This window comes from Manacus candei, unplaced genomic scaffold, assembly GCF_025592945.1.
Source record: "Manacus candei isolate 608988 ecotype Guabito, Panama unplaced genomic scaffold, ASM2559294v1 h1tg000020l, whole genome shotgun sequence".
Lineage (NCBI taxonomy): Eukaryota > Metazoa > Chordata > Aves > Passeriformes > Pipridae > Manacus > Manacus candei.
Genome location: NW_026138068.1, coordinates 2757966 through 2771863, shown reverse-complemented (window position 1 = coordinate 2771863; position 13898 = coordinate 2757966). Strand labels below are relative to the sequence as shown.

Below are 13898 nucleotides of genomic sequence, written 5' to 3'. Positions count from 1 at the left end.
AAGCCAAGAAAAAACAGGATTTCAAGCCACCCAGTGATATTGTTTCTGGAATAATGATGTTCACCCGTGCACCTCTACCTTTATTCTGAACTGGAGGCTTGGCCCTGTTTCTGCTGAGGGTGAGGAAAAGGGATGTGCAGCATAACAAGGGCCACCGGGATTGAGGGACAACCTCAGCCCTGGAGAGCTTGCTCTTATTATTCCATGGAGCTGTTGATCATGCAGGAAGATGCAGGAGCTTCTCCTGGCCCCAGCAGGACCCTCAGGCTCCGGTGCCTTCCCAGCATCATTCTGCCCTCGGCTGTGATTTTTCTTATCAAACACCACATTCTGCTCCCTGCCATGAAAATAATTTCCAATTAAATGCCTTCTCAGAGCCTATCTGACTGGGAATTAGCCTGGTACTCGGTGACTGGATTGTTAGCTCATCAAAGTCTCTGGGATAAGGGGACGTGCTGCCTTGGGAGCGACATGCTGGCCGAGGATTTTGCTCATGGCTTTGAACTCACCGCAGCCCTGCAAACTGGGACACGGGTGCCCTTTGCTCACCTTCAGTACTTCTCTGTTCCCCTTTAACCCACAGCTGAGTAAGCAACTCCAGGGCTACAAAACACAGATTCCTGTGTCCAGCCCTCCAGGGATCCCAGCGTTTGAGTCCCTGGGAAGGAGCTGGCCACGTGCTCCAGCTTACAGGGAACGGATTATCACGGCCCTTGTGACTCAGGACATGGATCTCATGTGCTTCCCTGCATGGAAGGGAGAGAAGCAGGCATGAAGCCTCAATTTGGCACCTAATCAGCTGCCTAACTGGTCTCAGTTTCCAGGGACCTTCCCCAGGCTGGCAGTGCCAACCACTGCTCTCTCCTGACACTGGGCACCTTGAGGGGGTCTGGATGCTGAGGGGGACAACAGTGGTGTGTGGTGATTGTTGCCTCTTCATGAGCAGAACAGATAAAATCCAAGAAGCTCAGAAAGCTGTGGAGCTGGGAAGGATGAGGAGGGAACAGCAGCTGTGACCCCAAAGTGCTGCTGGGGATGGTGAACCCCTGGATGCTCCTGTTGGAGCAAAAGGCTTCAAAGTTCCAGGTTATGGGTCAGTTCGAACACTGGAAAGAGGAGAACTGGTAAAATGACAGTTTCTTCTTGCTGTGGACATGAAGTCAGAGAGATATCAGAGCATGTGGTTCAGGGCTGGTTTTGGGGCATGGAAACTCCTTTGGTCCACGTAGTGTGGGGTCCCAGCAACTCCTTGCTCCATCCTTCTTAGTGATCCTTGGAGCACCATCCACACTCCATTGTGATGATGCCGCTATGGCAACCAGGCAGTGATTGTTCCACAGGGCATGGGGCAGTGCAGGGCACAGGATGGGCCTGGGACCTGTTCCCTTCTAGGTTCTCACCTCTCCTAAGCTTCCTACTGGAAATAGAAGTTGATCTTTGGGAATACACAACTCCACTGTGTTTCTGTCTCCTGGCTGGAGAGGAGCTGCAGTACCCTGGGGGGGCTGAGCAGTGTTGTGAGGTTCAAGGGGACCCAGAGGGCTGCAGTGTGGCTGCTGGGGACCAGCTTTGGGATAAGGGATGTGGGGTCCACTCTAGAGCCTTCCCTGGCAGCAGCGGGATGGGGGGGTGAATCCAGGTGTTCTTCAGGAATTCTGCCTGCTGGCACAGGGTGGGGGGGGACTGACCTCACTGGAATTTCTATGGAAACCCAGGTACTGAACGGGGTGGAATAGCTCAAACCATCTGTTCCTCCCCTACTTGTAAACTCGATCATTTCACAATGACATCACTAAAAATGCTCTCCTTTTATTCCTCTCGCAGCCATCTGTGATGGTTTCCTCCTGTGCCAAACATGCGAGCGGGTGCTGAGGGATGGGCAGGAGGACACAACCACCCCATTACTCCTGTTTCATTTTTTCCCTTGGAAAGCGATCCTGTCCCTGTGAAGTCTCCCTTGTTCCTTCCCTGAGGCGTCTGCAGAGTAGACTGGCAGAGTTAGACAGGAAAAATGAAGAGCTCAAAGGTGAAAATGAAGCACAAACTAAAGCTGAAGTTTGCAGGGACTACAGAAGATCTGCCATAGGGATCATATCTGTTGGAATACAGGTCCAGCAGTGGGGAACCAGCCTTGCTTCTGCCAGCAAGGTGCTGGGTTGCAGTGGGGCTGCTTCTGCCTGCCCTCCTGTACCAGGGATGAGGGCACGGCACGATATTTGGGTGTTGAGAGGGGCAGATTTGGGCAATATGAGTCAGCTGAGGACACAGGTAATGGTGGATCTAATTGCCACAGCTTCAGTGCTCACTGTTGGGCAGGTTCTCAGTAGAAGTCACCTTCCCCCACCCAGAGATGGGAGCACTCCTGCTCCACTCGTGGGCAAGGTCACCTGCCTTCCCTCAAGTCCACAGCACGAGTGGGTTTGGTTCTGACTCACGTGGTCCTTGCAGTCTGATAAAACAAGTGACAACCTGCAATCCCCTGCCCTCCCCGGTGGTGGAGGTCTGTTCTCTGCCCAGGAACTGAGGTTTCAGGTGGTGATGAGTATCTCAGGTGCCAGAGAAGAGCTGGGGCTGGTGATGCCTTTCACCCACTCCCCCATGTCCGGCTCTGCCAGCTGCCAGTGCTGCTTGTGCTTGCTCAAGTGACCAAACCCTCCCTCTCTGTGACAGCAGAGGAAACCCTCTAAGAGCCAGGACCTTTCGGAACTCTCTGAGCATGAGAAGGACAGAAGGGCTAAAATGGAGATCAGGCACCTGCAGACACAGTATCATCACGCAGCGTGCAAGAGGAAATTTTATGATGCCGAGATCTGGAGGCAAATCCAGGCTCAGCAGTGAGTACAGATCCACAGGCCACACTGTGCTTGGGAAGCAACTCCATGAGTTGCAGAATCACACAAGGGTTTGGGTTGGAAGGGACCTTAAGGTTCATCCAGTTCCCCACTGTGCCATGGGCAGGGACATTTTGCACTAGACCAGGTTGCTCCAAACCCCACCCAAGCTGGCCTTGGACACTTCCAGGGATGGGGCAGCCACAGCTTCTCTGGGCAAACTGTGCCATCCTCATTCTTAGAACTTCCTCCTAAATCTAATCTAAATTTCTCCTCTTTCAGTTTAAAACCATTCACTCTTGTCTTATCACCGTCTGACTGTGTAAAAAGTTGTTCTCTCTTTTTTATAAAGAGATGGTGGGGACCAGAGTGGTGAGATGGGGAGGGGTAAGGGCCTGCCCTGGCCTTGCAGATGGGATGTGCTAAATGTTATTTGTCATTCCATTTTTACAGAAAAGCAATAGATGATCTGAAGCAAGAACACAGACATGTGTCACTAATGCTGAGCCAGATCTATTCACCAAATAATGTGATGATAGAAAACCGAAATCGTGTAAAGGTCGAAACCCTTTTTCAGATCAAAACTCAGAATGAGGCCCTGATCAAAGAGAGAAAAGCCCAGATAGCTGACCTGGGCAAGCAGGTAAGGGTATTTGGACCATTCCCTGGCTGAAACTCCTCAATGTAAAATACATTTAATTCAGGACTTGGAATATTCCTCCTGGCAAATGACACATGACAATGACAAGTGGGTAGAGCCAGGCTCCCATTCAAGTCAGCAGTGCTGACTGGAAAAGTAAGGTCAGACTCTCAAACTGGTTGTCCCACCAGTGCTTGCAGCCCCTTTGAGATGGCAGATCCCTGCCTGGGGTCACACAACATCCCTCTGCTTCTCCCTTCACTTTTTTTATTGTCCTGAAAAAGGCAAAAATGGAAAGTTTATGCTGCCTGTGACAAATAGAGGAGCAGCAGCACCTAAGGGATGTCCCATTCCTTCTCCTGAGGACATCCTGGTTGGATCTGGGCAGCAGTGGGGTGGGAGGCCAAGGGAAATGTGGGGCTATGGAAGTGACAGGTCCCTTCAGCCTTGTGCTTTGAGCCAGCTGCCCATGATGGAAGACAGGGAACATGCTTGGATAGTTTGCAGTTGCTGCAGGTGCTGCAGAGCTTTCCCAACAGGGTCAGCTTTCAGTCAGGGATCTCTTGGCTCAGTCATATCTCCCTGACCTGCCCCCTGCTTTGCTGTTCCCCAACTACTTCATTCTTCCCGTGGATTTATTTGCTCTGACAGCTTCCCACTTCTGGCAAAATTTTCCTCTGCTGATTCCCAGGGAGAACCCCATGGATCTCTGCCTGGCCAGCACAATACCCCAACCAAAACCCATCCTCCTTGCCTCTCCCACCCCACAGAGTGCTGCTGTGCTGTGCTCAACACCTGCTGGAGTTCCCTCCAGAGGCAGCTGCATTTTCTTCATGACACGAAAATAAACCCATTCCCAGCTACAGTTTTTGTTTCTGCATGTGCAGGATGGGATCCTTTGGGATTAAAGCTGCTTCTATAACTGTGAGCTCATTAATGACATTATTGCTGCAGTTTAGGTCTACAGAGGGTATTTTCTTTGGCTGTGTGTCCTGACAAGAGTCCAGAAGGCAGGGGTGGAGATTATACTGCCTCTTTTTTTTTTCCCCTCTGTGTATGTGCAGGTGCTAGAGCTGGAAAGAGAGATTACAAAGCAAAGAGAGATAACAGCGAAGGCATTGGAAGCAAGAAATCACAAACGGCTGCAGGAGAAGGTCGATGGACTGGAATTCCGCCTAAACCAAGTAAGCAAACATTTTGGAGACCTTTGTGGGGCCACAGAGGGGCCTGGGACCTTCTTGGTCAGGACAAAGCACAGCGGTGCAAATTTCTGTGGTTGACAAAAGCTGCAGAAATCAGCTGTCTGATTCCACTGGCCTGACTGCTCCCAGAATATCTCAAAGGCTCCTTCAAGCTTGGTGACCCAAAAGCAGGGTTTGTGCCGTGCCAAGAGGCCTGAAGGTCTGCACCTGTTTAGTGATCAAACCAAGCTGCCTGCAGCCACCTTACCTTGGACAACACCAGCTCCAGGTCCCTGCTGTGATTGCCCTGGTCTTCTGCTGCCTTTCCTCTCTTGGGGAGGAGGACAGTGCAGGGCCAACTTCAAATCTCTTGGGCTGTGTTTGTCTCTGCCCTAGTCAAGGTCTTCCAGAAGAGACCTGAGCCCCTCAATCTCCCACCGGTTCCAAACCTTTTGCTCCGCTCTCCCCAGGCCACTGTGCGTTACAACACCATCCTGACCCGGAATAACGAGCTCCGGGAGGAGACCCGAAGCCTGAAAATCCAGAAAGCCGTTTTTGACAACTACTACTGGAAGTATGACAGGCAGCTGACTCAGCAGAATAGACTGTTGAACTCTGCTGTTGAACTGGCCACAGAAGACTACGAGCAGTGGTACGTGACCCTGCCAGCCCTGAGGGGAAAACTTTGCTAGATCAGGCACAGGGATCCATGGGAATGGCCAGGAACACAAAGCACGGAGTGACTGCTGCTCTCTGTGCGCAGGATGGAGTATCTCTCAAAGATCTCAGACATTAGGGAAGCACGAATCAGAGACACCATCCAGTTCAACATCAAGATGCTGGACCTGAAGTGTGCCCTTCAGCAGGAGATCAGACTGAAAAATTTCTTTGTCACCAAATGTACAGATCTCTCTGAATTGAAGGAAAAGGCCAAACAGAGAGAAGGTATCACAGGAGGGAGGATGTGTGTAACTGGGACCACAAACCCAAAGTCCACAGAGTTGGCGGGGGACTGGTTATGGTGGTTTATAGCACCTCTGCCCTGCCTGCAGGCTCCCTAACCCAACCTTCACCCTACAAGGGAAAAGGTTAAACAGTGATAACTGAGACCACCCAGCACTGAGTGCCTTGGGGTGCCCTTGGGAACCTGCTCCTCTTGCAGCCATGGCTGCCTTTGTCATGTTTGGGGTTGGTTTGGGTTACAAGGGACCTTAAAGCCCATCTCATTCCACCCCCTGCCATGGTCAGGGACATCTTCCACCAGCCTAGGTTGCTCCAAGCCCCGTCCAACCTGTCTTGAACACTTCCAGGAAAGAGGCATCCACAATTCTCTGGGCAACCTGTACCAGGGCCTCCCCACTCTCACAGGGAAGAATTTCTTCCTAACATCTAATCTAATCTAAGATAATCTAATCTAATGTACTTATTTTATCCTCCTGGTAAGGCGTCCCACTGTGTTTGCTCCATTCCCTTGAGAACACTGAGCTCCCTGCTTAGTTTCTCTGTAAAATAAAGGCACTCTCTGCCCCTCTGGGGAGCACCACATCAAACCCCACAGCACTGCAGGGAGGGACAACAGGGGCTCTCTGTCTCTCTCAGCTTTGAAGGCAGCTGAGTGGGCGAAGCAGAGCCAAGCAGAGAGTTATGAGGTGGCTTACAAGCGCCTGCTGGAGCTGTCGGACGGAGAGATCGACCAGCTCTTGGATGAGTTCGTGGAAAAGAACAGGAGATTCTTCATCCTCTTCGCCTATGCCATCAGGCTGAACGTCCGGAATGAGGGCATGAGACAGAGGATCAAGGCCATCCAGGTCTGTTCCAGGCTCTTCATGTCTCCCCTTTCCATGCAGTGCTTTTGGCCTGGGGTGGGTTTGTCCTCTCCCGAGTGTCCGGCATCACTGCCCACACCAGAGCCTGGCTCACAGGCACACGGGTGGGATTTGGGGGATGTGAAGGAGTAGCCAAAAATGCAATTCCCAACGCTGTGTTGTCAGAGCTAAACGTGTCTCAATGCTGCCACCGTGTACCCAGGAAAAATACTGCAGTATCCAGGACAGCCAAGAGCTTCCTTGAAGTGTGTGGCGCTGACTGGAATGAGAAGTGGGGTCATCCATCCCCTGCCCTCCTGGCCTGGGGACAGCGGTCCCCAGAGGAGTCCAGAGGGATGTCCCTGATCCCAGGGCAGAGGGATGTCCCCAGCCTCTGTTTGACATGTCTGGTGGGCATTCCATCAGCACCCCTTCCATGTGCTTGTGTTTACACAGGATGATATGACAGCCACCATGCAGGAGCGGGAAGAGGAGGAGACAACCCGGTTTCATGTCATGCAGGAGCTGGAGGTATGGCAGCCATGAATTCCCTCTGGAAGGGCTGCAGATCCCTCTCTGTCCCGGCACTTGTCCCAGGGAGTCTGGTCCTGTCAGCGCTGCTCTGGCAAGTGGCTGGAGAGGTGTGGGCAGAAAAGGGCCCTGCAAAGGTTTTGGCAGCTCCCAGTGCATGGTGAGAGGGTGACAGTGGGGCTCCTGCCAGCCCTGGTCTGGCATGGGGAGTTTGGAATCCCCTTCACAGACCTTCTTCCCTGCAGGGATGGGAGCATCCCACAGCCTCTCCTGGGATGTCTTCTTTAGTTTGTATTTAAAGAGTACTGTGTGGGTGGCCAAGCACTGGATCAGACTGTCCACAGAGTGTGTGGAGTCTCCCTCACTGGATATATTCCAGAACCACCTGGATGCAATCCTGTGTGATGTGCTCTAGGATGAGCAGGAAGGTTGGACCAGATGACCCACTGTGGTCCCTTCCAACCTGACCCATTCTGTGATTCTGTGACTCTGTCTCCAATGTCCAGATTGAAACTGGGCAGCACCGGGGTGGTGGGATCAGTGAGGAGCTGGTGTGACACCTGCCAAAACCTTTGTTGATAGGCAAAATTAACAGAAACCATTGAAGAAGCCAACAAGTATGAAGCCAAATGCAAAGAGAGCAGCAAACTCCTGGGACAGCTTCAATCCCGCATAGAGACCCTCTTGAAAGACATTGACTGTGACACCACAAAGATGGTGAAGCCGCTCGGGAGCAGCTTGCTGCCACTTTTTGGTAGGCCTGCCTTCCCACACCACACGGCCTGAGCTGTGTGTGTCCACCACCCTCTGTGTTTTAATTGAGCTGGGTTTTTCCCTCGGCCCCATCAGGCAGGGGGTCCCCAGGGTGAATTTGCAGCACCAAATTCCCAGTGAATTCGGGAGCCAACTCAGCTGTATAAACATCCCAGTGGACCCCCAAAACCCTCATCTTGTCTCTGGGCATTGTAGAGAGGTGGGGGTCAGCCTCTTCTCCCAGGCAGTTGGCAACAGGACAAGGGGAATTGCATGAAGGGAGGTTCAGGCTGGATATTAGGAAAAATTTCTTCACTGACAGAGTGGTCAAGTGTTGAAACAGACTCCCCAGGGAACCATCCTTGAAGTGTTCCAAAAACAAGTGAATGTGGCACTTTGTGATATGGTTTAATAGGCATGGGGGTATTCAGTTGAAGGTTAGACTTGATGATCTTGGAGGTCTTTTCCAGCCTTAGTGATTCTGTGATTCTATGATTCCATGACCTAGCCTTGGTCCCTTGCCCCTGGGGAGTCAGGCTGCCCACTGACGCTGCCTCGGGGAAGCCAATGGATCCCCTGCTCTGCAAAGGCCAGGGGTGGGTTTGGGCAGGGTCCTGGTGCAGGATCTCGGTGCAGGGACCCTGTGGGATGCTGCTCCTTCCCACCCAGGTCCTGTGGAGGAGAAGGTCGATGAGTTCCTGGTGCTGGAGTCCCTCCTGCGCTACACGTCAGTCGACCGCGCGCACCGGTCGCAGTCCTTCATCAGCCCCATGAGCGGAAACTCGGGGCTCCTCTGGGTGATGGATCGGAACAAGCTCTGCCCGCCGCCCCCCGACCCGGACAGCACCGACCCCGGCACTGGTGAGCACGGGAGGAGGGAGGGAAGGGCCGTGGCTGGGCAGCAGCCGTTCCCCAATTCCCCCGTGGCCAACCCCTGCATCCTCACACACACATCCACACACATCCTCCCCAGTCAATCCAACCAGCCTGTCCTGCCCCACTGGGTACATAAAGCTCGTGATACCATGGGGTGGCCATTCTCTTGGGCAGCGGAAGAGCCGCTGGACAAGGACCAGCTGCGTCAGATGGTTATCAAGAGGCACGAGGAGGAGGCGGCCAAGCCCCCCAGCACGGGCAAGAAGAGGAGGAGATCCCCATCAAAGAGCCCAGCACGGGCGAAGTAAAGAAGCAGTTTCATTCTTGAACTTCTGCGTCCTGGACATCATTCCATCTTCCCTCTCTGGAAGGAGCCCAACACCTTCCGCAGCCTGCAAAAGCTCACGAGGTGGTATTTTGGCCAGGCTTCACCCACTGCTGACAGACCCACAGCCATGGTCAGGATCAGCTGCTCTATGTCGGGGTGACATCCCTGTCACACAGCCCAGTGGGCTTCCCGCAGCCAGATTTGGGGACCACGGTCCTGCTCCTGCACAATGCCTGCCTGAGGGGCCTGGGATGCAGGGGGGTGACTGTGCTTGCAGGGTGTTCCCTGCCAAGCTGGTAACTCTCTGCTGCCTGAAGTAAATCTGAGCTCAGTGCTGGTCCTGGGCTGATGGGACCAGATGGGATGGCCAGAGCCCAGTGTGGAATGGGCTGTGGGGTGGGAGCGGGGAGACAGCAAGGCAGAGGGATTTGAGGGCACACGAGGGTGACGTGCAGTAGGGCTGGGAGTCTGGGGGCAGTGGGGTCTGGGAGGGGTCCTGTGGGGCACAGACGCACCGTGCAGACACACCACACGTGCCCAAACACTGCTCATACCAGCGGGTGCATCCTCTTGCCAAAAGGCAGTTTAATGTGGATGCCATTCCTGTGCCAAATTCCCAGGCACATGCCTCTCCAGGGGAAGAGGAAAGGGAAACCCCGTGTGATCTGGGGAGAGGTGATCTCCCAGTGGCAGCCCCAGCCCTGAGTGTGGGCTAGTCCTTCTCTTCGCCGTGCGTGATGACATGGACCAGGTTCTTGTAATCCAGGTTGCCTGACATGTCTGGAGGGAAGGCTGCAAACATCTGGTCGATCTGCCAGGGAAGAGCCAGGTTGAAAATGTGGCACAGAAGGGGTTTGGGACCAGGGCTGGGAGAAGGGATGGGGTCTGTTGGGATGAATGGCATGGGAGGCTGGCAGAGCCAGAGGGTGGGAAGCAGTTCATACCTCTTCCTGGGAAAACCTCTCGCCCTGCGTCATCAGCATTTCTTTGATGCTGCAAACAAGAGAGTGTGGTAAGCACTGGGGAGGTCTTGGTGGGGACACCCCCTCCTAACCCCCTGCCCCAGATACCCCTGCACTCACTAGGCAGATTTCAGGCCTTTTCCCTCTGGATCAAACACCTTGAATGCGTTCAGGATCGTCTCCTCTGGGTCGGCACCTGCGGGTGACACAGCCATGGCCATTGGAGGTTGGCAAAGCAGGAATCCTCCTGCTTCCCCCAGCTTTCGTAGGGGGAAGCAGGGTCCCTGCAGGAATGCTGACCCTGCAACTGGACACTTGAGTGTGGACGCAGGGTGGTGGTGTGAGCACAAAGCAGGCTGTGTCGCCACCGCTCCGGCATCCGGCATTTATCTAATCTTTGGAGTGTATTTATAGAGCTCCAGGCTCAGCCCTTGGGGCCCTGTAGCCTCCTGGAGATCTGCAGGAGGCTGCATTCCTTGGGTAAAGTACATGATACAGGGTGCAACTGGATGGGAAAATGGGTCAGAGTGTGGCTGGTAGCCAGGGTGGCCATTGGTGCCACTGCTGGTGTCAGAACGCTCAGAGGTACTGCAAGAACTCCTGTCCCCCCCTCCTGTGGGGCCAGCAGCATCACAGCTGTTTGGGTTTTGTAAATGGCTGCGGAAACTGAGGCATGGAGACCACATCATACCCCCCCAACGGGTATGAGATGGAGTGAGATCCGGACCCTTCAAAGATTCTTTGACAGGTCTCACCTGGAAGGGTTTGGAGTCCCAGGAGCTGGGTGGCTTGCCCAGGTGGGACAGGATGTTGGTGACGGTGTGGGTGCCCACCAACCACCCCCCAGCTCCCTGGGTGCCCACTGACCACCCCTCCAGCTCCCCAAACTCACCCTTGAGTTTCTCCCCAAACATGGTGAGGAACACGGTGAAGTTGATCGGACCAGGGGCCTCCTTTATCATCTCATCGATCTCCTCATTTTTCACATTCAGGCGCCCTGGGGAGAGCCGTGTTGGAACAATTCCATGTCCATGTTTGGCTGCTCTGCTCTATGTGCTGGGGGCTACAACACACCGTGGGATCCTTCCTGTGGGGGATTTCCCCCCACCCGAGGGAAGCAGCACATCCCTGGGGAGCCACCTCTGACAAGGAACAGCAGTAGCAGGAGCGAGGTGGGGGAACCATCTCCAGCTCTGGTTCCTCGGGCTCCAGGATCACAGAAAAGAGTGATGCTGTGCTGCTTCCTTCCCTCACTGCCCCACAGATCAGCCTGCTTCAGCCCTCCTCAGGAGGTGTTTTGGGTCAAAACCACCACCATTGGGGTTTCCTCTGGTCGCCAGCACCGGAGGGTAATGGGACTGAATGCCTTCATCCTTTTTCCTGGGGCTGGGTTGTCCCTGGGACTCCCTGGCCCCATTGCTGATTCATGGTGACCTCCCTGATGGGAGAGCCAAGCTCACAACGTCACAGTCTCTCCCAGATCCCGTAAATCCCCTTAATGCCTGCACACCCCAGGATGCCGTGGGATGGGCACAGCCAGGTGCTTCTAAGCATGGGAAAAGGCATTTGGCTCAGTGTAATCCAGGAGCTGGCTCTAGTACTGATGGGATAGACCAGCGCTGCTGTGGGAGCTGCTCTGGGTCACCCGTGTGGGATCTCACGGGCTAACAGGCCTGGGTTTGGATCAGGAGGGTTTTGGCAAAACGGGAGATCCAGTTAATGATGGGGGCTTGGTTACTGGGGGGGTCCCCCCTCGTTTATCACTTAATAGGTGTAATGTTGGCAAAGCTGTTGGGGAGGGGAGGGTGCTGAACAGGGGCTCACCGAGGGCAGCAAATGTGTCTCTCAGATCCGCCTTGTCGATGAAGCCATCCCGGTTCTGATCCATGATGGTGAATGCCTGGAAGCACAGGAGGAGGGAGCACAGGGAGAGGGAGAATTGTTGGCCTTTGCAAAGGCTTTAGTGCTCTCCTCCTCCTCCCTTCAACTTGGATGGGACAAGGGCCCTTTGAGCCTTCCCAGGGTGGGGCTCTGGGAGTCCTCACCCAGTGAGGGAGGAACAACCCACCCTAATCCCTAATCCAGCAGCAATCCTGGTCCTTGCAGCCTCAGGCAGTGGCAGACCAATGACAGAAGCCAGCCTGAATCATCAGCTCCCCAGCTGGGTCCGGTTATCCCTGGAACTGAAATCTACACAGGACCAAGTGCCTGCTGTGCAGAGGGTAAGAGCTCCTGGCACTGCAGGTGGGAGTTAGCTGGGAGATGTGCTCTGGCTCTCTGGGATGCTGCCGGCTGCTCTGTGGGGTGCAGGTTCCTTGGAAGCTCGGAGGCAATGCCATATTTAACAACGTCACTGAGCTGTTATTCTCACTTTTGAAATAAAGCGACCCAAAAACCGGGTGTGCTGCCTCTTGCTGAGAACCAGCTGTCCCTGATCCGAGAGCTGAAGGTCATATCACATCAAGGACCCTCAGTCCTTCCCACCAAACCCACCTACCTCTTTGAATTCCTGGATCTGGGCCTGCTCAAACATGGAGAAGACATTGGAATTAGCACCTTCAATCCTCTTCTTGGCTTTCTTGGGTGCCTGCAGGGGTTCAAGGATGTCTCATTAACTCACTGGCTTTTTTGGGGGTGGAATAAAAGCACGAAATTGCCCTTAGTCGTGACTCCTTCGTGGTAGCTCTGGGCTGGGACTCTCTTCCCTGGGGGCTTGCTGCTTTCCCCCTGCAGCTCTGGGATACGGAGGGGCATTAAGATTCCTGCTTAAATTACAGCTCCTGGTGAATTTAGCCAAATATGTTCAAGGAAAGATGAGGCGGGAAATCACTTCTCCCAGTCACAGGTGAAAGGCTTGGCACCAGGGCGAGATATCCCTTTTGGAACCCCGGCTTTGGGAGTGGTGCTGAGGCTGCACAAGGGCTGTAGTCATTAGGTGCTTCCTCACCCTGCTGTGCACTTATTAAAGTATTTGCTTAACGAAAATTTCTGCCTTCTCCTGCACTGAGGCTTGAAACAACCAGAAACGGCTCAATGTGTGTTGTAAAGAAGAGTGAAGGACAGAGCCCCTCACTGTCCCACCCTGCCCATCATCCCTCATTCCAGTGTCTGCTCCAGCAGCCGTTCCCTCTTACTGGAGGGGTCTGCCAAGAGGAGGGAGAGCAGGAGGGCTTTGGGGGACACAACCGCCCTTCCCCTCGCTGCATGGAGGAAGGGAAAGGAGCAAAAAGGCATTTGGACCCCCAAAAGGTTTGCCCCAGTTAGAAAGCTTTGCTAGCACGGGATACACCTCTCTGTTCCCTATGGGGTGCTGCTGATCCAGCCAGATGCTTCTCAGTTTGCTCACCCCCTTTCCAGGGCAGGAGGGACCCTTGACCCTCAGATCCCTGTTGCCTCCATCACTCCCTTCCCATTCAATCTATCCTGGTGGAAAATCTAGTGGATTTTCTCTCTCCCCACTGGAGCTTTGGGCTCTCAGTACTCACCATGGCCTTGCAGGGCTGCCGATGTCGCAGTGAGGGGTGTCCTGGAGGCAGTCACTCACTCTCCCCGGCTCAAACAATAAATACACCCCCCTCGGGGTTAAAAATAGCCCCATGCCCACTTTTGGCTGTAATAGGTGAGTTGGCCGCCCCCAACCCTGTTGTCTCTGCCTTTCTCTGGCCCTCCCTCTCTCTAATCTGGAATAGCAGCTTGTTGTTGTCACCGGCTGACGTGACATGTGAGCCCTGGAGGGTTTCAAGGTTAACCAAGTGCCAGGCGGCCCCCGGCTCCCACCCTGGGGATGCTGACCCCGTACTGCACGGGAGCAGCCCCACCTGCCTTTGTCACTCGGGCTGGGGCTGGGCTTGTCCCCTCTGTTGGGACATGCAGGGAGGGCCTGGCCCCAGGGGACTCCCAGCTACAATCCTGCAAGCGTTGTGGAGTTTTCCCTCAGTCCTGCCAGGCATCTTTGGGATGCTTGGTGCCCCACTGCAGCATTGGCATGGCA

At 54.2% G+C, this 13898-nt stretch overlaps 2 protein-coding genes across 6 annotated transcripts; one reads left to right on the top strand and one right to left on the bottom strand.

Annotated features, from left to right (window-relative positions):
- Positions 1-1323: 1323 nt before the first annotated feature.
- Positions 1324-8938, top strand: CCDC63 (coiled-coil domain containing 63). Of its 5 annotated transcripts, none has more exons than XM_051785429.1 (12): positions 1324-1392; positions 1933-2026; positions 2674-2834; positions 3285-3474; positions 4536-4655; positions 5123-5304; positions 5416-5597; positions 6252-6460; positions 6914-6988; positions 7571-7742; positions 8411-8602; positions 8792-8938. In XM_051785429.1, the coding sequence occupies exons 2-12, from the start codon at positions 2012-2014 to the stop codon at positions 8923-8925; spliced, it is 1632 nt and encodes a 543-aa protein (XP_051641389.1). In that variant the 5' UTR covers positions 1324-1392; positions 1933-2011; the 3' UTR covers positions 8926-8938. The 5 variants fall into 5 exon arrangements, with proteins under 5 accessions (XP_051641389.1, XP_051641386.1, XP_051641388.1 ...); XM_051785426.1 differs by having other exon boundaries at positions 2671-2834; XM_051785428.1 differs by having other exon boundaries at positions 1334-1392; positions 1825-2026.
- A 568-nt stretch (positions 8939-9506) lies between these two features.
- Positions 9507-13613, bottom strand: MYL2 (myosin light chain 2). Its single transcript, XM_051785420.1, has 7 exons — positions 13393-13613; positions 12405-12494; positions 11732-11807; positions 10800-10904; positions 10028-10103; positions 9890-9938; positions 9507-9756 (listed from the first exon to the last, which is right to left on the bottom strand). The coding sequence occupies exons 1-7, from the start codon at positions 13393-13395 to the stop codon at positions 9658-9660; spliced, it is 498 nt and encodes a 165-aa protein (XP_051641380.1). The 5' UTR covers positions 13396-13613; the 3' UTR covers positions 9507-9657.
- Between the last annotated feature and the right edge of the window lie 285 nt (positions 13614-13898).

Coding starts and splice junctions, on each gene's coding strand:
- CCDC63 (XM_051785426.1), top strand. Junction 6,461..6,913: donor AGAGGATCAAGGCCATCCAG/GTCTGTTCCAGG, acceptor GTGTTTACACAG/GATGATATGACAGCCACCAT. Junction 7,743..8,410: donor CAGCTTGCTGCCACTTTTTG/GTAGGCCTGCCT, acceptor CTTCCCACCCAG/GTCCTGTGGAGGAGAAGGTC.
- MYL2 (XM_051785420.1), bottom strand. Junction 11,808..12,404: donor AGATCCAGGAATTCAAAGAG/GTAGGTGGGTTT, acceptor CTGTGCTTCCAG/GCATTCACCATCATGGATCA. Junction 10,104..10,799: donor GTTTGGGGAGAAACTCAAGG/GTGAGTTTGGGG, acceptor TGTCACCCGCAG/GTGCCGACCCAGAGGAGACG.